General features: G+C 61.1%; 1 protein-coding gene across 3 annotated transcripts in view; it reads right to left on the minus strand.

Annotated features, from left to right (window-relative positions):
• Positions 1–1,544: 1,544 nt before the first annotated feature.
• ZNF423 (zinc finger protein 423) overlaps positions 1,545–13,206 on the minus strand; it is a 300,151-nt gene continuing 288,489 nt past the window's right edge. For all 3 annotated transcript variants that reach the window (XM_054570315.1, XM_054570314.1, XM_054570316.1), the window contains exon 8: positions 1,545–1,709. In XM_054570315.1, coding sequence (XP_054426290.1) covers positions 1,680–1,709 — 30 coding nt within the window. In that variant the 3' untranslated portion in view covers positions 1,545–1,679. The remainder of the gene's footprint in view (positions 1,710–13,206) is intronic.

The raw sequence follows: 13,206 nt of genomic DNA on the forward strand, positions 1-13,206 counted from the left end.
GCAGGGAGGGGAACTCTTCCAGGCCGCCAGAAGCCCCTGCTTACGGGAATCCGAAGACACTGGGCATAATCGCTCCAAATTCCATGCCCATGACTTAGTATTACGTTGTAATTAGGTGCAATCTGTCTGCCTGTTTCATTTCCGCTCTGCAGAGGGTAATAACCAATTTTCCCGCCCCTCGTGAAAAGTTAACAAGGAAGGGCTTCCCCGTGCAGGTTCTGAGGCCCTGGCCTCAGATTGGCCGACCAGCTGAGCGCCAGCCTGAAGCGGGGGAGGGCGGCCCTATGGGGGACCAGGCTGCTGGGTGGGCCCTGGGTGCCAGCAGGGCCGGGAGAGGTGAGGCAAGTGAGTGCAGAAGGTGCAAGGGCTCAGGAGACATCCTTTCTCAGGGCTTGCAAATGCAGGTGGCCCCTGCAAGCCCTTGAACCCTCGGCACCCCACTTGCCCCATTAGACTCTTGGACCCGCCACGATCTCTGCATTTCCATGCCCCTCCATCTGCGATGGGGATCCTGCCGCTCCTGCCTGGCTCTGATCAGCACCCCACCCTCTGCACGGCCCCACGCCTGGGGCACAGCTAAGCCGGTCTGGAGGCCGGGCCACAGAAGGGCCCATCACGTGACCACCGACACCAGCACCTGGGAATGGCACCCCAAGGGAGAGAAAGAAGGAACAAAGTGCATGAGCGTGTGAGCCACCAATCTGCTACATGGCTTTGGAAAAACTGCCCACATATCCTGGGGCCTCAGTGTCCCTGTCCCTAAAAGGGAAGACCGGAGGATCTCATCTTAAAGGGTGCTCTCTGCTAACTTCTATGCCCTGCCCCTCAGACTGTGAGCGAGCACTAGGTTAGTACACTCCTTTCCTCGGGGAAGCTGGGCCTGTCATGCGCTGCCGCACGGGCTCGTGAGATCCCACAGGAACTCCAAGGACACACCCCATGGGTGACAACAGCCCCCGCCCCCCCAACCCCGGCCCCAGGCTGGGGAGGAGAGAGCCAGGCAGCAGTGCCGATTGCATGGACCCCTTTATTGAACTGCACTAGTAACCGCGGTCAGATTAAGTCACATTTAAAAGCAGACCACCCAGTTGCACTGAAACCGATTATATTCATTACATAGTTTTAATCACTGTCCGGTGAACTGGCAAATCCAATCAAAGCATTAGTCTTTAATTAAAAAAATGAAAAGGAAATATTCAGACAATAGCCAAGCAATCACGTCACGATGCACAATTACCTAGAACTGCAATTAAAAAGTAGTTAACCGAAGGGGCAGGGGGGGAGAAAAACAAGAAAGAAAGAAAAAGAAGCAGATAAAAAAAAATCACGCTAACCCTTTTTTTTTTTTTAAAAACTATCAATATAATACATGAGGGAACAAAGGACAATAGCCTCAAAAAGCGGGTTTCTCTAACTCTAGAAATGTAGTCTGCGGCAGAAACTCTAAGAGCACACTAGCAGAAGCAGGGCAATAAAAAATACTGAGCATGGAATACTTTTAATCTCTGCCATTAATATTCATTTCCAGCTGCTTATAATAGCAGCGCCTCATGGCCAAATCATTAGAGTTTTACATCTGGGTTGCAAATGACACTTTGATTGGATGTAATGTTCAAATGGCCCTCCGCACGGCGTCTCCGGCAAGCCTTCTGCGGAGAGGTGTCCTGTCGAGCGGTCCCTCACTGTGCGTGCTGGCTCATCGTGTGATTCTGCAAAGGCGAAGAAAGGAGACGCGCGTGAGGGCAGAAGAATGGAGCGCCCGCCTGTCCCTCCCACTCCGTGCATTTGCGCCCAGGGCCGCAGAAAAGCGTTGTGATTATTCCGAAAACAAAATGCAACCAGGAAAAAGTGCACCGGGGACGCAGCTGCCAAGACACCACCTCCTCGATGTGGGGCTTGGGGATCGGTTCCTGTTGCTGCCAACCTGGGCTCCCTGTAAATTGTTGTTTTTTTTTTTTTTTTCTTTAGGACCGTTTGTGTCTTACCATGGGGGCCGGCTCTATGGAGGGAAAGGGGAAATGCCGGGGATGGAGCAGGAATGAAAAACATCTCTGTCCACCCCTGCAGCTCCCTTCTGCTCTAGCGATGAGGAGAAATCGCGTCCGAGCGCCGCAGGCCACCCCCGGCCCCCCTCGCATCCATCCCGGGCGCTGCCCGAGCCCAGCGGAGGGAGGCAGCTCATGGGGCAGGCGGCCCTTCCGCTGAGCAGCTCCCGAGCGGCACAGACCTGCCGAGGCAGCGGGCGGCTGTGGTACCTGTGGCCCGGGCAGGCGACCGTCACCTGGCAGGGCGGGCGCTGAAGGAGGGCGCCTGCCCATTCGGTCACAGGACAGCGAGCTCTCTGATGAGGGAACACTGCGCGGTTTGGCCAAATCCACTGGGGAACCCAGAGCCCAGGTGACCCCCTGGCCAAGCGCTCCCCGCTCACCAACGCTCCCTGCACGGCCTGTTTCCACAGGAGCCAGGGTCCTGGGGCTGCAGGTGGGCTTTGGCCCCTAAGAGCCTGCAGACTTGTTTCTTTTTCAGTAAAGGTCCATGTTCCAAATCCAGGCCCACCTCATTAAAGCCTCCGGTGGGGTTCAACCTCATTGCCTGGAGAAAGGAAGCAACATCTACCCGGGGCAGAGCAGTGCAGCTTGGGGGCAGCGCAGGGCCGCCGGCCGGGGCGGGGAGCAGCTGCCGGGGAGGGTCCCGCCTCCCCAGCCCTGGACACTCTGTGGGGCTCAGCCTCTCCTCCCGAGGCGGGTGCCCCCGGCCTGCGGCTCTGCCGATGACCACCAGGGGTCAGACGTGGCCCTGCGTCTCCCTCCTGGGCTCCAGGTCAGGGCTGTGAGGGCCACAGGGAGCTTGGGGACACCCCCAGCCCCAGGCCCAGGGCCCCGTAGCAGCCGCTCCCCCCGCAGGCAGGGCTGCTGCCCTCTCGGGGCTGTCACCGCCCCTGCTCAGGCGGCAGGTGCGTGCTGGCCTCCATCCCTGGGCTCCCCGGCAGAGGCCGCGGCGCTGGCGCTTGGCGAGCGCACGTGCTGTGCGCCCGTACCGGTGCCTTTTTTGCCATCCTCACGACAGCCTTACGAGGCAGGACACGGTACGATGAGAAAAACGAGGCTTGGAGAGGCTGCACGACTGGCCCAGGGCCACAGCTGGGAAGCAGGAGGGAGCCAGGCAGCTGGAACCCAAGAGAGTGGGGGGGCCCGGCACAGCAGGCTGGCTTCCCGGCACCCCGCACCCCACGGGCACCCCAGTCCACGGACCGCCCGCACGCTGCACCGGACACCAACTCCGCCAGCACGGCCTGGCACCCCAGCGGGGGGGGCGGGGACCCCGAGGCACGAGGAGGGTTGTCTGGAATCCCAGATGGGGTGCAGCGGTTTCCATGGGAACGCCCCCCCAGCCCGGGTGCCTCCCCTCACACTAGTGCAGGGCCAGCCCGTCCCGCGGGGCGCTGACCCCCTCCAGCGAGCCACCCTCCTAGCGCCAAGCCTTGGCCGCGTCTGCTCCCACCTCCTCTCTCCTCCCTCCCAGCCAGGCCTCTCTCGGGGGCGTCCTATCGCAAGGTCGCATCCCATCCCTGCCGCCCCTCGGGGTCCAGGCACCTCCGGCCCACCTCCCACACGCCTGCGTGTCCCTTGACTGCAAGGCCGACCTGCAGGCAGGGGCTCACGGCCCTTCTGGGCCCCACCGCACCCGGCCCAACGCTGGGCACAGCCTGTCAGTGCACAGCGCCACGGGGCCTGAGCCAGCCGGGTGGTCGGCCCTTCTTTGTCTGCAGGGGGCTCGGGGTGGGGGGAGGCACGTTAGGGAGCTAGACACGGACGACCCCTCCTGTGGTCCCTCGGGCCTGGCACCCAGGAGGCTCTGCGTCAGTGTCTCTGAATGAATCCAGGGAAGGGTGAGTGAGTGAGTGTGTGGGAGGGGTTCGCGGGCGGGGGGTGCGCACAGAGACAAAGGCGTGGAGGCTGGAATGAGCGTGGCCAAGGCAGGCGGTGGCGGGGTGACCCGGCGGAGGTCACGTGGAGAACTGGGGAGCTGACTGGGGACAGTGGCGGCCCCGAAGGTGGCCTTTGTTCTAAAGTCAGTAGGACACCAGGGATGAGGTATTGGATCCCCACACCACCCTGGGGGACCAGCGCCTGCCAGCACGGGGGAAAAGGGAGCGTCCGGGCATCTCTGGATGGAAAAGCAGCCCCCTGCCAGGACACCAAGAGCAGGGCCGGTGTGGCGTTGGTGGTCCGCACCGGCGCGCCCAGGCCCCTGCGGGGACCACTGCCTAGGAGAACGCCAGGGGTCACAGGGAAACCACTGCGAGCCTCCTGTCTTAAGGAGCAACAGCAGGCAGCTCTTTGGCCGGACTCAAGAAAGCACTTCCTCAGAGGGGGCTCGGAGACAGAAGGTGAGACTTGCCTCCTCGAAGCTCGGAGAACAAAGGCCCAGGATGTCACGGCAGATGGAAACGTCGACGCTGGAGGCCCCCAGGGGCCGGCGCCAGAATTCACTCAGCGCTGCATTATTATCTACCTGCCGGATGCTCTGCTCTGGGCACGGCGCGGGGCAGGGGAAGACTCCAGCTGGGCTGGCACCTCCAAGGGGCCAGCGACTCAGACACCCAGTCGCTGGTGTGGGATGAACGGCGCAGATGGCAGCTCAGAGAGGGACATCGGTCAATGCCACCCAGGAAGGGTGTGTGCGGTGGGGGTGCCGCGAGCCCAGGGGACCCACTGGCGGAGGGGGTGGCGGGACGTCTCCGGGGCTCACCAGTCGCCCTCCACACCTGTATGCCGAGCGCCCGGTGGAGCCACAGCCAATGGGCCCGTTCAATAACCCTGAAAGAGTCGCGGTGGCATCCATGGTGGGGCGCTGCCATTCGAGGAGACTGGGGCTCCATCCAGCCTCCTTTAACAGCGCCTTCCGCCCAGCGCGCTTCGCACAAGGGCGTTTTGGCTTCATGTCTATTTCGCTATTTATGCCTGTGCTATATTTAGCCCCTTCGGAGAAGGAAGGAAATCGTTTTTAAAGATGCTGCCGACCCCGCAGGTGAACACTTGCTTTCCAGCACCGTAAAGGCCGGGGGAGGGGAGGGTGGGGGCTGGGAAACGCTGGAAGGCGCCTGGAGGGGAGGCCTGGCAGCCGCTCGGGCCTCTCCGCCTGCCAGGGAGACGCAGGTGTGGGCCGGGAAGCAGGTGAGAGCAATAAAACGGGAGCCCGGGAGGGATGGGCGGCGCTGGTAGGCGGCGGAGATCCAGCCCCGCGGCAGAGCGTGAGCGGCTCTCAGGGAGGCAGGCTTCAGCAGGGCCTGCATCCCTCCGATGCCTCGGCCGGGCGCCCTGGGCCATCTGCCCCCGGGACACCAGCTACTGACAGGCGAAGGGGTGGCACGTAGCGGGGGTCCTGCTGAGCCCTCTCTCCAAACGTCCTCAGCGGAGAGCTCGGGCCGGCTCCCTTTGCCACGCCCTTGCCTTCTTTTACAGGGTTGGCCATTCATACACTAGATAATCCAGAGCCCAAGCCAGTGTGTGTCTCGGGCATAGAGCGGGCGTGTCAGAAACCTGTTGCTGGGCCATTTTTCTCAAAGCACCCACACACCTGCACGGGCAGGTCAGGGGTTCAGGTGGGGCCCCGGGAGGCACCCCTGGCTCAGCCTGCTCTGTGCCCGACAGTGACGCACAGGCGCGTGCGCGCGCACGCTCTCCGGCGAACCCTCCCCCAGCCCGCAAGCCCGCAGCAGGGATTTCTTCTCCACGTCTTGGCTCCGTTTTCTGTTTCTTGCTCTGGAACCTGCTTGGTCTCCCTTTGACACTCACCCCCCATAGCGTCACGCAGGGGAGAGTGGGGGTGCTTCAACACACAGGCTGCCCCGGGGCCTGGCAAAGCTGTCAGTGCAGAGGCAAGGCTGTTCTCCACACACCCGGGGTGCACAGGGCGGGCTGGAGAGGACTTCGCAGAGCAGCGAGCGCGCTCTCAGGTGCGACGGTCACCTGTCTGTTCTGTGCTCCAGCCGTCCTGATTAAAACAGGCCTGGAAGGTCCGATCCCTTTCCCGGCCTGCAGCAGGTGCCCCGTCCGGGCGCCACGGGCGCAGATGACCTAAGGCAGGTGGCCTGAGTCCCACGTTTGAATCCTGGCTCTACCGCTTACTAGCCCTGTGGCCTGGAGCAAGTTCCCTGACGCCTGACGTCCTTTGCAAGACAAACCGGGGGCAGGGGGTAAGTACTATTTAATCTCCATTTCACAGACGGGAAAACTGAGGCCCAGTGCGCTGGCGGGCCCGTGCAGTGCCTGGTCTTCACTGCCCTGCCTGGGAAACATGCAAAGCACAGCATCTGTTGGGGGAACAATGAATAATTCAGCTTGGCAGGAGCACGGGGTCGGCGCCACGGAGACAGCCGGGAGAAGGAGGTGGGGCCGGCCCGACGAGGCTCCTTGGTGCCAGACGAGGCAGCCGGCCTTAACCCCGGGCCGTGGGGAGCCAGCGAAGGTATCCGAGTTGTGGAGTCACACAGGAGGATGCGGAAAGGGAGCAGCTCACCTTCCAGCCAACAAGACGCGTTGGCAGGGCCTTCCTGCCCTGCGTCTCCCTCTGCTCGCGTCCTGGGTCCCCTCCCGCCCTCTCCAACATGCGCACGCACCACACGCGTGCATGCGCGCAGCCCGCTTTTCCCTTTGGGGCGGGGGCGCAGGCAGCTCTGCTCCCCGCTCCGTTGTGTCTCACCTGGGCAGCCCCTCTCTGCTAGGAGCACTTATTTTTAGAAGAATTTGACAATCGTCCAAGGGTCTAAGACGAACAGATGGCCTGTCTTAAAGGCTCGTATGTTCGCTAGTTTGCACTTCTGACAAACGGTAAGCGCACTCGAGAGCACGCCGTAAACAGCACTGAAGGAATACTCGGAGCACAATTTAGCTAATGCACGCCATTAAAATTAGGGGTGAGTGATGGGCAAGGTTCCCTCTCCGTGCCGGCCCGGTGACGCAGACACCCTCCAGGAGCCTGGCCGTGACGTGTACTTACCCCGCCTCCCCCGGGCCCCCACCCAGCCAGCCGACGCTTATCCCATTCACACAGACGGCAAGGAAAGGGGTGCCGCGAGCAAGGGGCACCCCGCCCCTGGCTTCAGGGTCCTGGGTGCAGCTGGGGGCTCACCAGCTTGGGACAGAGCCCTGGAACATCCTTGGAGGCCAAGGCAGCTCCTCCGGGCTTGGGGACGTGTGTGAAGCGGGTTGGCCCTGCCTCCCAGACAGCCAGACAGGCTGCTGTCTGCCACTCTAGAGCAGTAGGAAGTGAGCCTCACACGGCCCAGCCGGGGATGTCTGTCTCTCTGTCTCTCGTGTGAGCAATTCAGCCAGAACGCCCAGCCTGCGGGGAGCTTCCTGCTCCCAGGGAGCAGGGGCGCTGGCTTGGGGGAGGGGGTCTGCGGCTGGGTGCAGAACCAGGAACAGGCCCTAGCGTCATCTGGGGACATGCGAGGAGCCGCGTGGCCCAGGCTGCTTTTGTTACATGGTTCCCCGAGGAGGCTGGCCGTGGGGGCCGCTCTGAGCCCAGGTGGGACTGGGGTGCCTCTCTCTAAAACCTTCTCACCAGCACCCGGCAGCACCCAGAATGCAAAAGACCACAGCAGGTGGCCTGGCCCACAACTAATTCCATGAACCAGCAAACCAGCGAGTGAAAATGTGGGAGAAAATAATGTTATTAAAAAAAAATCCCAACAAACTCCCAGAGGGCCCCGTTCTGTACTTCTGTGCTTTGGAAAGAACCCCCAGGGGAGGACAGATTATTAGGCGGGAACCGAAGGCTTTGATTAGGAACACAGCCTGTCAACAGGGTCCGCTCAGAATCACCCAGCAAAACAAAGGCACTAATCAACGCTGTCCCAGGGGCAGGGACCCGGGGCCGCCACCAGGGTGCACCGGGCCGGGTGGCTGGCCTGTGCGTGGAGCTCTGTGGAAGTGCGAGGCCACGTGGAGGCTCGTGGCTGTCGTCACGGCGCGGGAAGGTGATGGCTTTCCCGGCAGCCTTCAGACCTCCCCTCCTCAGCGGCGGAGGCCATGGCCAACCCTGAGTCCTGAGCTGACCGGGCTGTTGCCGCTGTGGCTATTTCTCCAAGGGGGGCAGGGGTCCCTGGTGGCTGGGCCCCAGGGAACGGGGGACCCGGCCGACTGGGCCTAAGGACCAAGAATTGAGGGACCCGGCAAAGGTGTGCCAGGTGACCACAAGCTCCCTCCTGTGACCTCGGCTCCTCCCGGGCAGGGACACTGCCCTGGCCAGTCCACCTCCTGGGGTACTGGGGAGTCCCTTCTGACCACATCAGCCACATGCCTGCTTAGGACCAGGGCCCTGGGGGACAGTTCATCTCAAAGACAAATTCAGACACGGTCCCCTGCCCCCAAAGAGCCTGAGCCAGACCCCTAAAAGGTATGACTCTACCCTGACATAGCCTGGTAGGAGTCCACGCACCCGCTCACCCACGCCACCACGCAGCCAGAGGGGGCCCGGGAGGAGTTCTGTAGAATGAGGTCCACTAACTGTGGCGCTGGGTGGACGTGCTCCCAAGACCACCCGCCTCCAAATACACCCGTGGTTCTAGCGGGGGCCAAGGCCTGCCGTCGCACGGAGCCCTGGGGGAGACTGGAGCGTTGACTGGCGGGGCGACAGGCTGGCAGCCGCTGTGGGTGGGCTGAAGGGCGGGCCTCTGGGAGACCCGGCGGCGGCCTCCAGGCCCGGGGCAGGTGCTGTCGGGGCCCCCCTGCAGGTGAGTGCAGCCAGGCCACGGGCAAAGGGTGCCCCATGGTCCCAGGCACACATGTGCGCGCACACACGCACGGATGCACCGAGCCCAGGCCCACACATGTTCACACATGGGTGCACCCAACGCAGACCCACGCGTGTTCACATGCACTCCGGATACTCCCATCCCAGCGCCCAGCTGCCAGTGACCCAGTCCCCGTGGGGGCCTGCGCCACCTGACTATGGGAAGCTGGGAAGAGGATGCCGTGAGAGAGGCGGGGCCCAGGGCCGCTCCTCAAGAAGCAGGGGAGGGGGAAGAGCTCCGCTAACACCACCCCCCCCCCGCCCCCGCCCAGGACACATCCAGACCCCTGTCCATGGTCCTGACAGTCCCAAGTGTCGGGCGCCTGCCAGCCTGAAGCCTCCACCACCTTCCTCCACCTCCTCCAAAAGCTCGGCCACTCCCGCTGCCCCGAATGCTCCCCGGCTGGTGCCCTGCCCACGCGGCGCGTCCCCTGCCACTCTGCAGCTCTGCACCTGCACAGGTGCGCCGCCCACATTCGCGCAGTGGCACAGCGTTCTCGGCGCTCTGCTGTTCCTCACGTGTCGGCACGGGGCCTGCACGTGCTAGGGACACAGCGAGGGGCCCGAAGCGACAGCTGGCAAGCGACGGCGGCCACGGTGGCCGAGCAGGGTGGGAGCAGAAAAGCCGGTCCCTGCTGCCCTGCCTGGGGCCTGAAGGTAGGATGCCGAGGGCGACCGGCCAGGCACCCACAAATGCCCTGTGGTTCCGCCTCGGCGAGGTCCCTGGAGGGCTCAAGTTCAGAGACAGAGAGGAGGCTGGTGGGTGCCCGGGGCTGGGGAGTGAGCGTTTAGGGGGGACCGTGTTTCTGTTTTGTGAGAGAAAGACTTCTGCGCAGGGCGCTCACAATGCGAACGTGCTGGCTGCCGCGGCACCGCACGCTCAAGAACAGTTAAGATGGTACAGTTATGAGTACTTTTATCTATTTTATATCTTATTATTTATATCAACATATTTTATGTTTATTGTATTGACTTATGTATTTTACTATGTATATATGTATAATGTGTATTTTATCACAATTTTAAAAATCAGTCGGGTGGGGTCCCACAGGGTGAGTGGGCAGGTCGGAGGGAGAGGTGTCCGGGGTGTGTCCTGAGCCGCTGCCCGCACGTGTCCGGCTCCACGGTTGGAAGGAAGCCGCCCAGACCAGGGCAGCAAGGTGAAGCCGGCAGGGGCTTCGCAGGACGGGAGCGCGGGGCAGCGTGCGGGCCCGGCCACCCACCCAGGGCTCGCTGGCGCCACCCGCAAGACCTCCGCCGCCTCTGAGCTGCGCGGGGCTCCCTCTGCAGCGCCTGAGTCCAGGCCGTGGTCACGGGCACGGCTCCCAGGGCCAGGCGCAGGGCCAGCCTCGGCAGCCTTCGCCCGCAGCCGGATGGAGGTGCCCGTGCTCTGTCCGCCCCCGCGGCTGGACAGGCGGGAAGCCCAGCTGCAGACATTAGACATTCTGCCATGTTAGGGGGACAGAAAAAAAAGAAAGAAACTAGGAGGACATTTTTCCCTTAAATTTTCCTAGAAAATTTTAGGCCTTTGGAACTTGAAATATTTATTCATGAACATTTGACGAGAACAAGCGGCTCCACATACAGTCACGGTATTTCACCAGCCAAAACGAGGACGGCTCGCCAGTGGGTGGGACGGAGCCCTTGGAATCAGGGCTGTTCTGGGAAATCTAGGTCACGCGGTCACTAATCATACGGACACACATGTTCAGGTCCCTAAACTAACGCGGTGTGTTTAGCTTTTATAAATGAGGTTTAAGACTTGAGTGCACCCTTTTCTACCACTCTCCAAATTTTTCCTAAAAAGAAGACTTTCCTGCGTCCTTAAAATTCCTAGAAAATGAACCCCTGTGGATGGAGAGCTGTCTGGCGGGTATTCTGAGGGCGGTCCCCTCAGAAATCATGGCCCATGGCCGCCCCAATGGCTTCCAGACCCACATGGGCCAGCCCCCTGCCGACAGCCCCCCCCGCCCCAGGGCCCGAAGTTCTGGAGAGGGACCTAATTTGCTGTGATGAATTGTGTGCATGCACCAGTGAACAAAACTGCAGCTGAGACCGATTACGTCTAATGATCGCGACGGTTCTTGTGAAAACACTTGGGTGTACACCCTTGCCTGTCCGGAGAGGAGGTGCAGTCTGGTACAAAGCAAAGGCCAAGGGACCCCCGCCACCCAAAAAGGCAGGCTGCCCACTCCTCAGGGCTCTCCCACCCAGGGGGCTGAGGACGACCGTGGCCCAGCGGCAATGCCCCATCTGCCCGCCTCGCTCTACACCCAGCTTCCCAACAAACCGGGCGCAGCATCCCTGCCCACACACCTGCCGGCCTCGGCCACGCGGGTCTGCCCTACGCCTCCCGCCACCACCAGGCAGAACTCGCTGGTGTCCAGGAAGCAAAACAAGGACCCTCTATATCTCCAGTCTGGCCCATCACAGTCAACTCACCGGAGGGGTGCGTGTAGGTGCATAGGCAGCCTGAGGGGAGGGGAGGGATGGGTAGCAGGTAAGCGTGGAATTGAAAGTATATGAGGAAGTGTCATGAAAGGGACGTAGTTCCTGGTACTTACTTAGCACTGAGACTAATGGATCCATGGCGAGAGGGATGGCGGAAGATGGATGGATGGATGTACAGACGAGCGGTGAATGGATAATGGATGGGTGGCTGGATGGGTGGCTGGATGGGTGGATGGGTGGATGAATAGATGGGTGGATGATGGATGAGCAGAGGGATGGATGGATGGGTAGTGAATGGGCGGCTGGATGGGTAGATGATGGATAGATGATTGGATGATGGATGAATAGAAGGATGGGTGGTGGATGGACGAAAGGATGGGTAAATGGATGGATAGACAGATCGCTAGATAATGGGTGGCTAGACGATGGGTGGATGGTGGATAGAATGGGGGTGGAGGATGGATGGATGGGTGGGGTAACTGGGGAGATAGTGGATGGATGGGCGAATGAATGGGTAGCTGGTGGCTGGACGGGCGGGTGGGTGTGCGGATGAGTGGACCGGCAGCAGGTGTGTGACCAGCGGGAAAAGAGGGGGGAGCAAGTAAACAAGGGGGTGGGAGGGTGGATGGGCTGCAGAAAAGACAGTGGGCTTTGGAGTTCCATTCCTGCCTCAAGCTACTTAGTATGTGTGTGACCCCAGACAAGCCACTTTACTTCTCCAAGCATCGGTTACTCGCTTTAAAAGCGAGACGAAGAGCACCTATCTCATAGGCTTGTTATGAGTGTCAATGAGGTAACATAGGTAAGTTTTTACGCCACGGGTAACGGTATGCAGCTGTCCAGTACTGTCGTGATGAATGCTAACCTCAAGGACTTGCCGTCACTGTCAGCTCCAAAGCAGGGAGACGCCACATTTTTGATGTGGCAGCTATGGAAAGAAGGAGCAGGGCACGAAGGTGGGGCCCCAGGTCAGGGACACGGCCGCTGGGCTGCGCATCCGGGTCTGGTTTCAGCGGGGCTCTTGGTCCCTGAGCCGAAGATCAGGGAGCCCCACTCGCCTCCCCTAAACCCAAGCGGGGGGCACAGCCACCGCCTCCCTCCCCGGGCCCCACTTCTCCCCGCCAGTCTTCTACGTTAACGCCTGGTCCCACGCCTCCGATTCCTGCAAAACAGAGCAAGTAAAGAGCAGGTCCAGCCGGTCAGCTTCTGGCTCAGCAGCCTCCGGTTGGTGAGGCGCCCAAGAGATGATACTCGCAAATAGTGAGGTGTTGCGAGGGGGCCTCAAACCCAGAGCCCAGGTGAGGAGCCGGGGGAGGCGGACCGGGAGGAGGGCGGCTGTGCTGAACGAGGGAGCACATCCCCGGGTCTGAAGGGCGCAGCCGGCTGCTGCCGTGCGGGCCTGTGGTCAGGGGCTGCCAGCTCTGACCTATGGAAACATCAGGCGCGCTGGCCATTCCATGCGGCGGTGAACAGGATGGACCCTGCTCCGGTGGCCACCAGCTCTGTGGCCTCGCGGAGTTAGTCAGCCGCCCTGGGCCTCCGTCTCCTTATCTTAATAACACAGGCGATGTGAGGATTGAATGTTTTAATGTGCACACGTGCTAAGAACAAGGCCTGGCCATCAATGAACACAATCTAAGTGTGAGCCCCTCTAATTGCAGGAAATTTCTATTTTTGAAACGCTGACCACCATTTAAACCTGGGGTGTCCAACCCGCGGCCCGCGGGTTGCGTGCTGCCCGGGACAGCCGTGAATGTGGCCCCACGCAAAATCGTAAATTGGCTTAAAACCTGATGAGATGTTTTTGTGATTACATGTCACAATGTATTTAATGTGTGGCCCAAGACAACTCTTCTAGCGTGGCGCGGAGACGCCAAAAGGTTGGACACCCCTGATCAAGTTTCCAAAATCCCCAGGGCCGTGGGCTGAGTGTGCTCCCTCCGCCCTGTAAGAATG

Source organism: Pteronotus mesoamericanus, unplaced genomic scaffold, assembly GCF_021234165.1.
Source record: "Pteronotus mesoamericanus isolate MK-2021 breed Mesoamerican mustached bat unplaced genomic scaffold, CSHL_Meso_final contig_202, whole genome shotgun sequence".
In the NCBI taxonomy this organism is placed as follows: Eukaryota; Metazoa; Chordata; class Mammalia; order Chiroptera; family Mormoopidae; genus Pteronotus; species Pteronotus mesoamericanus.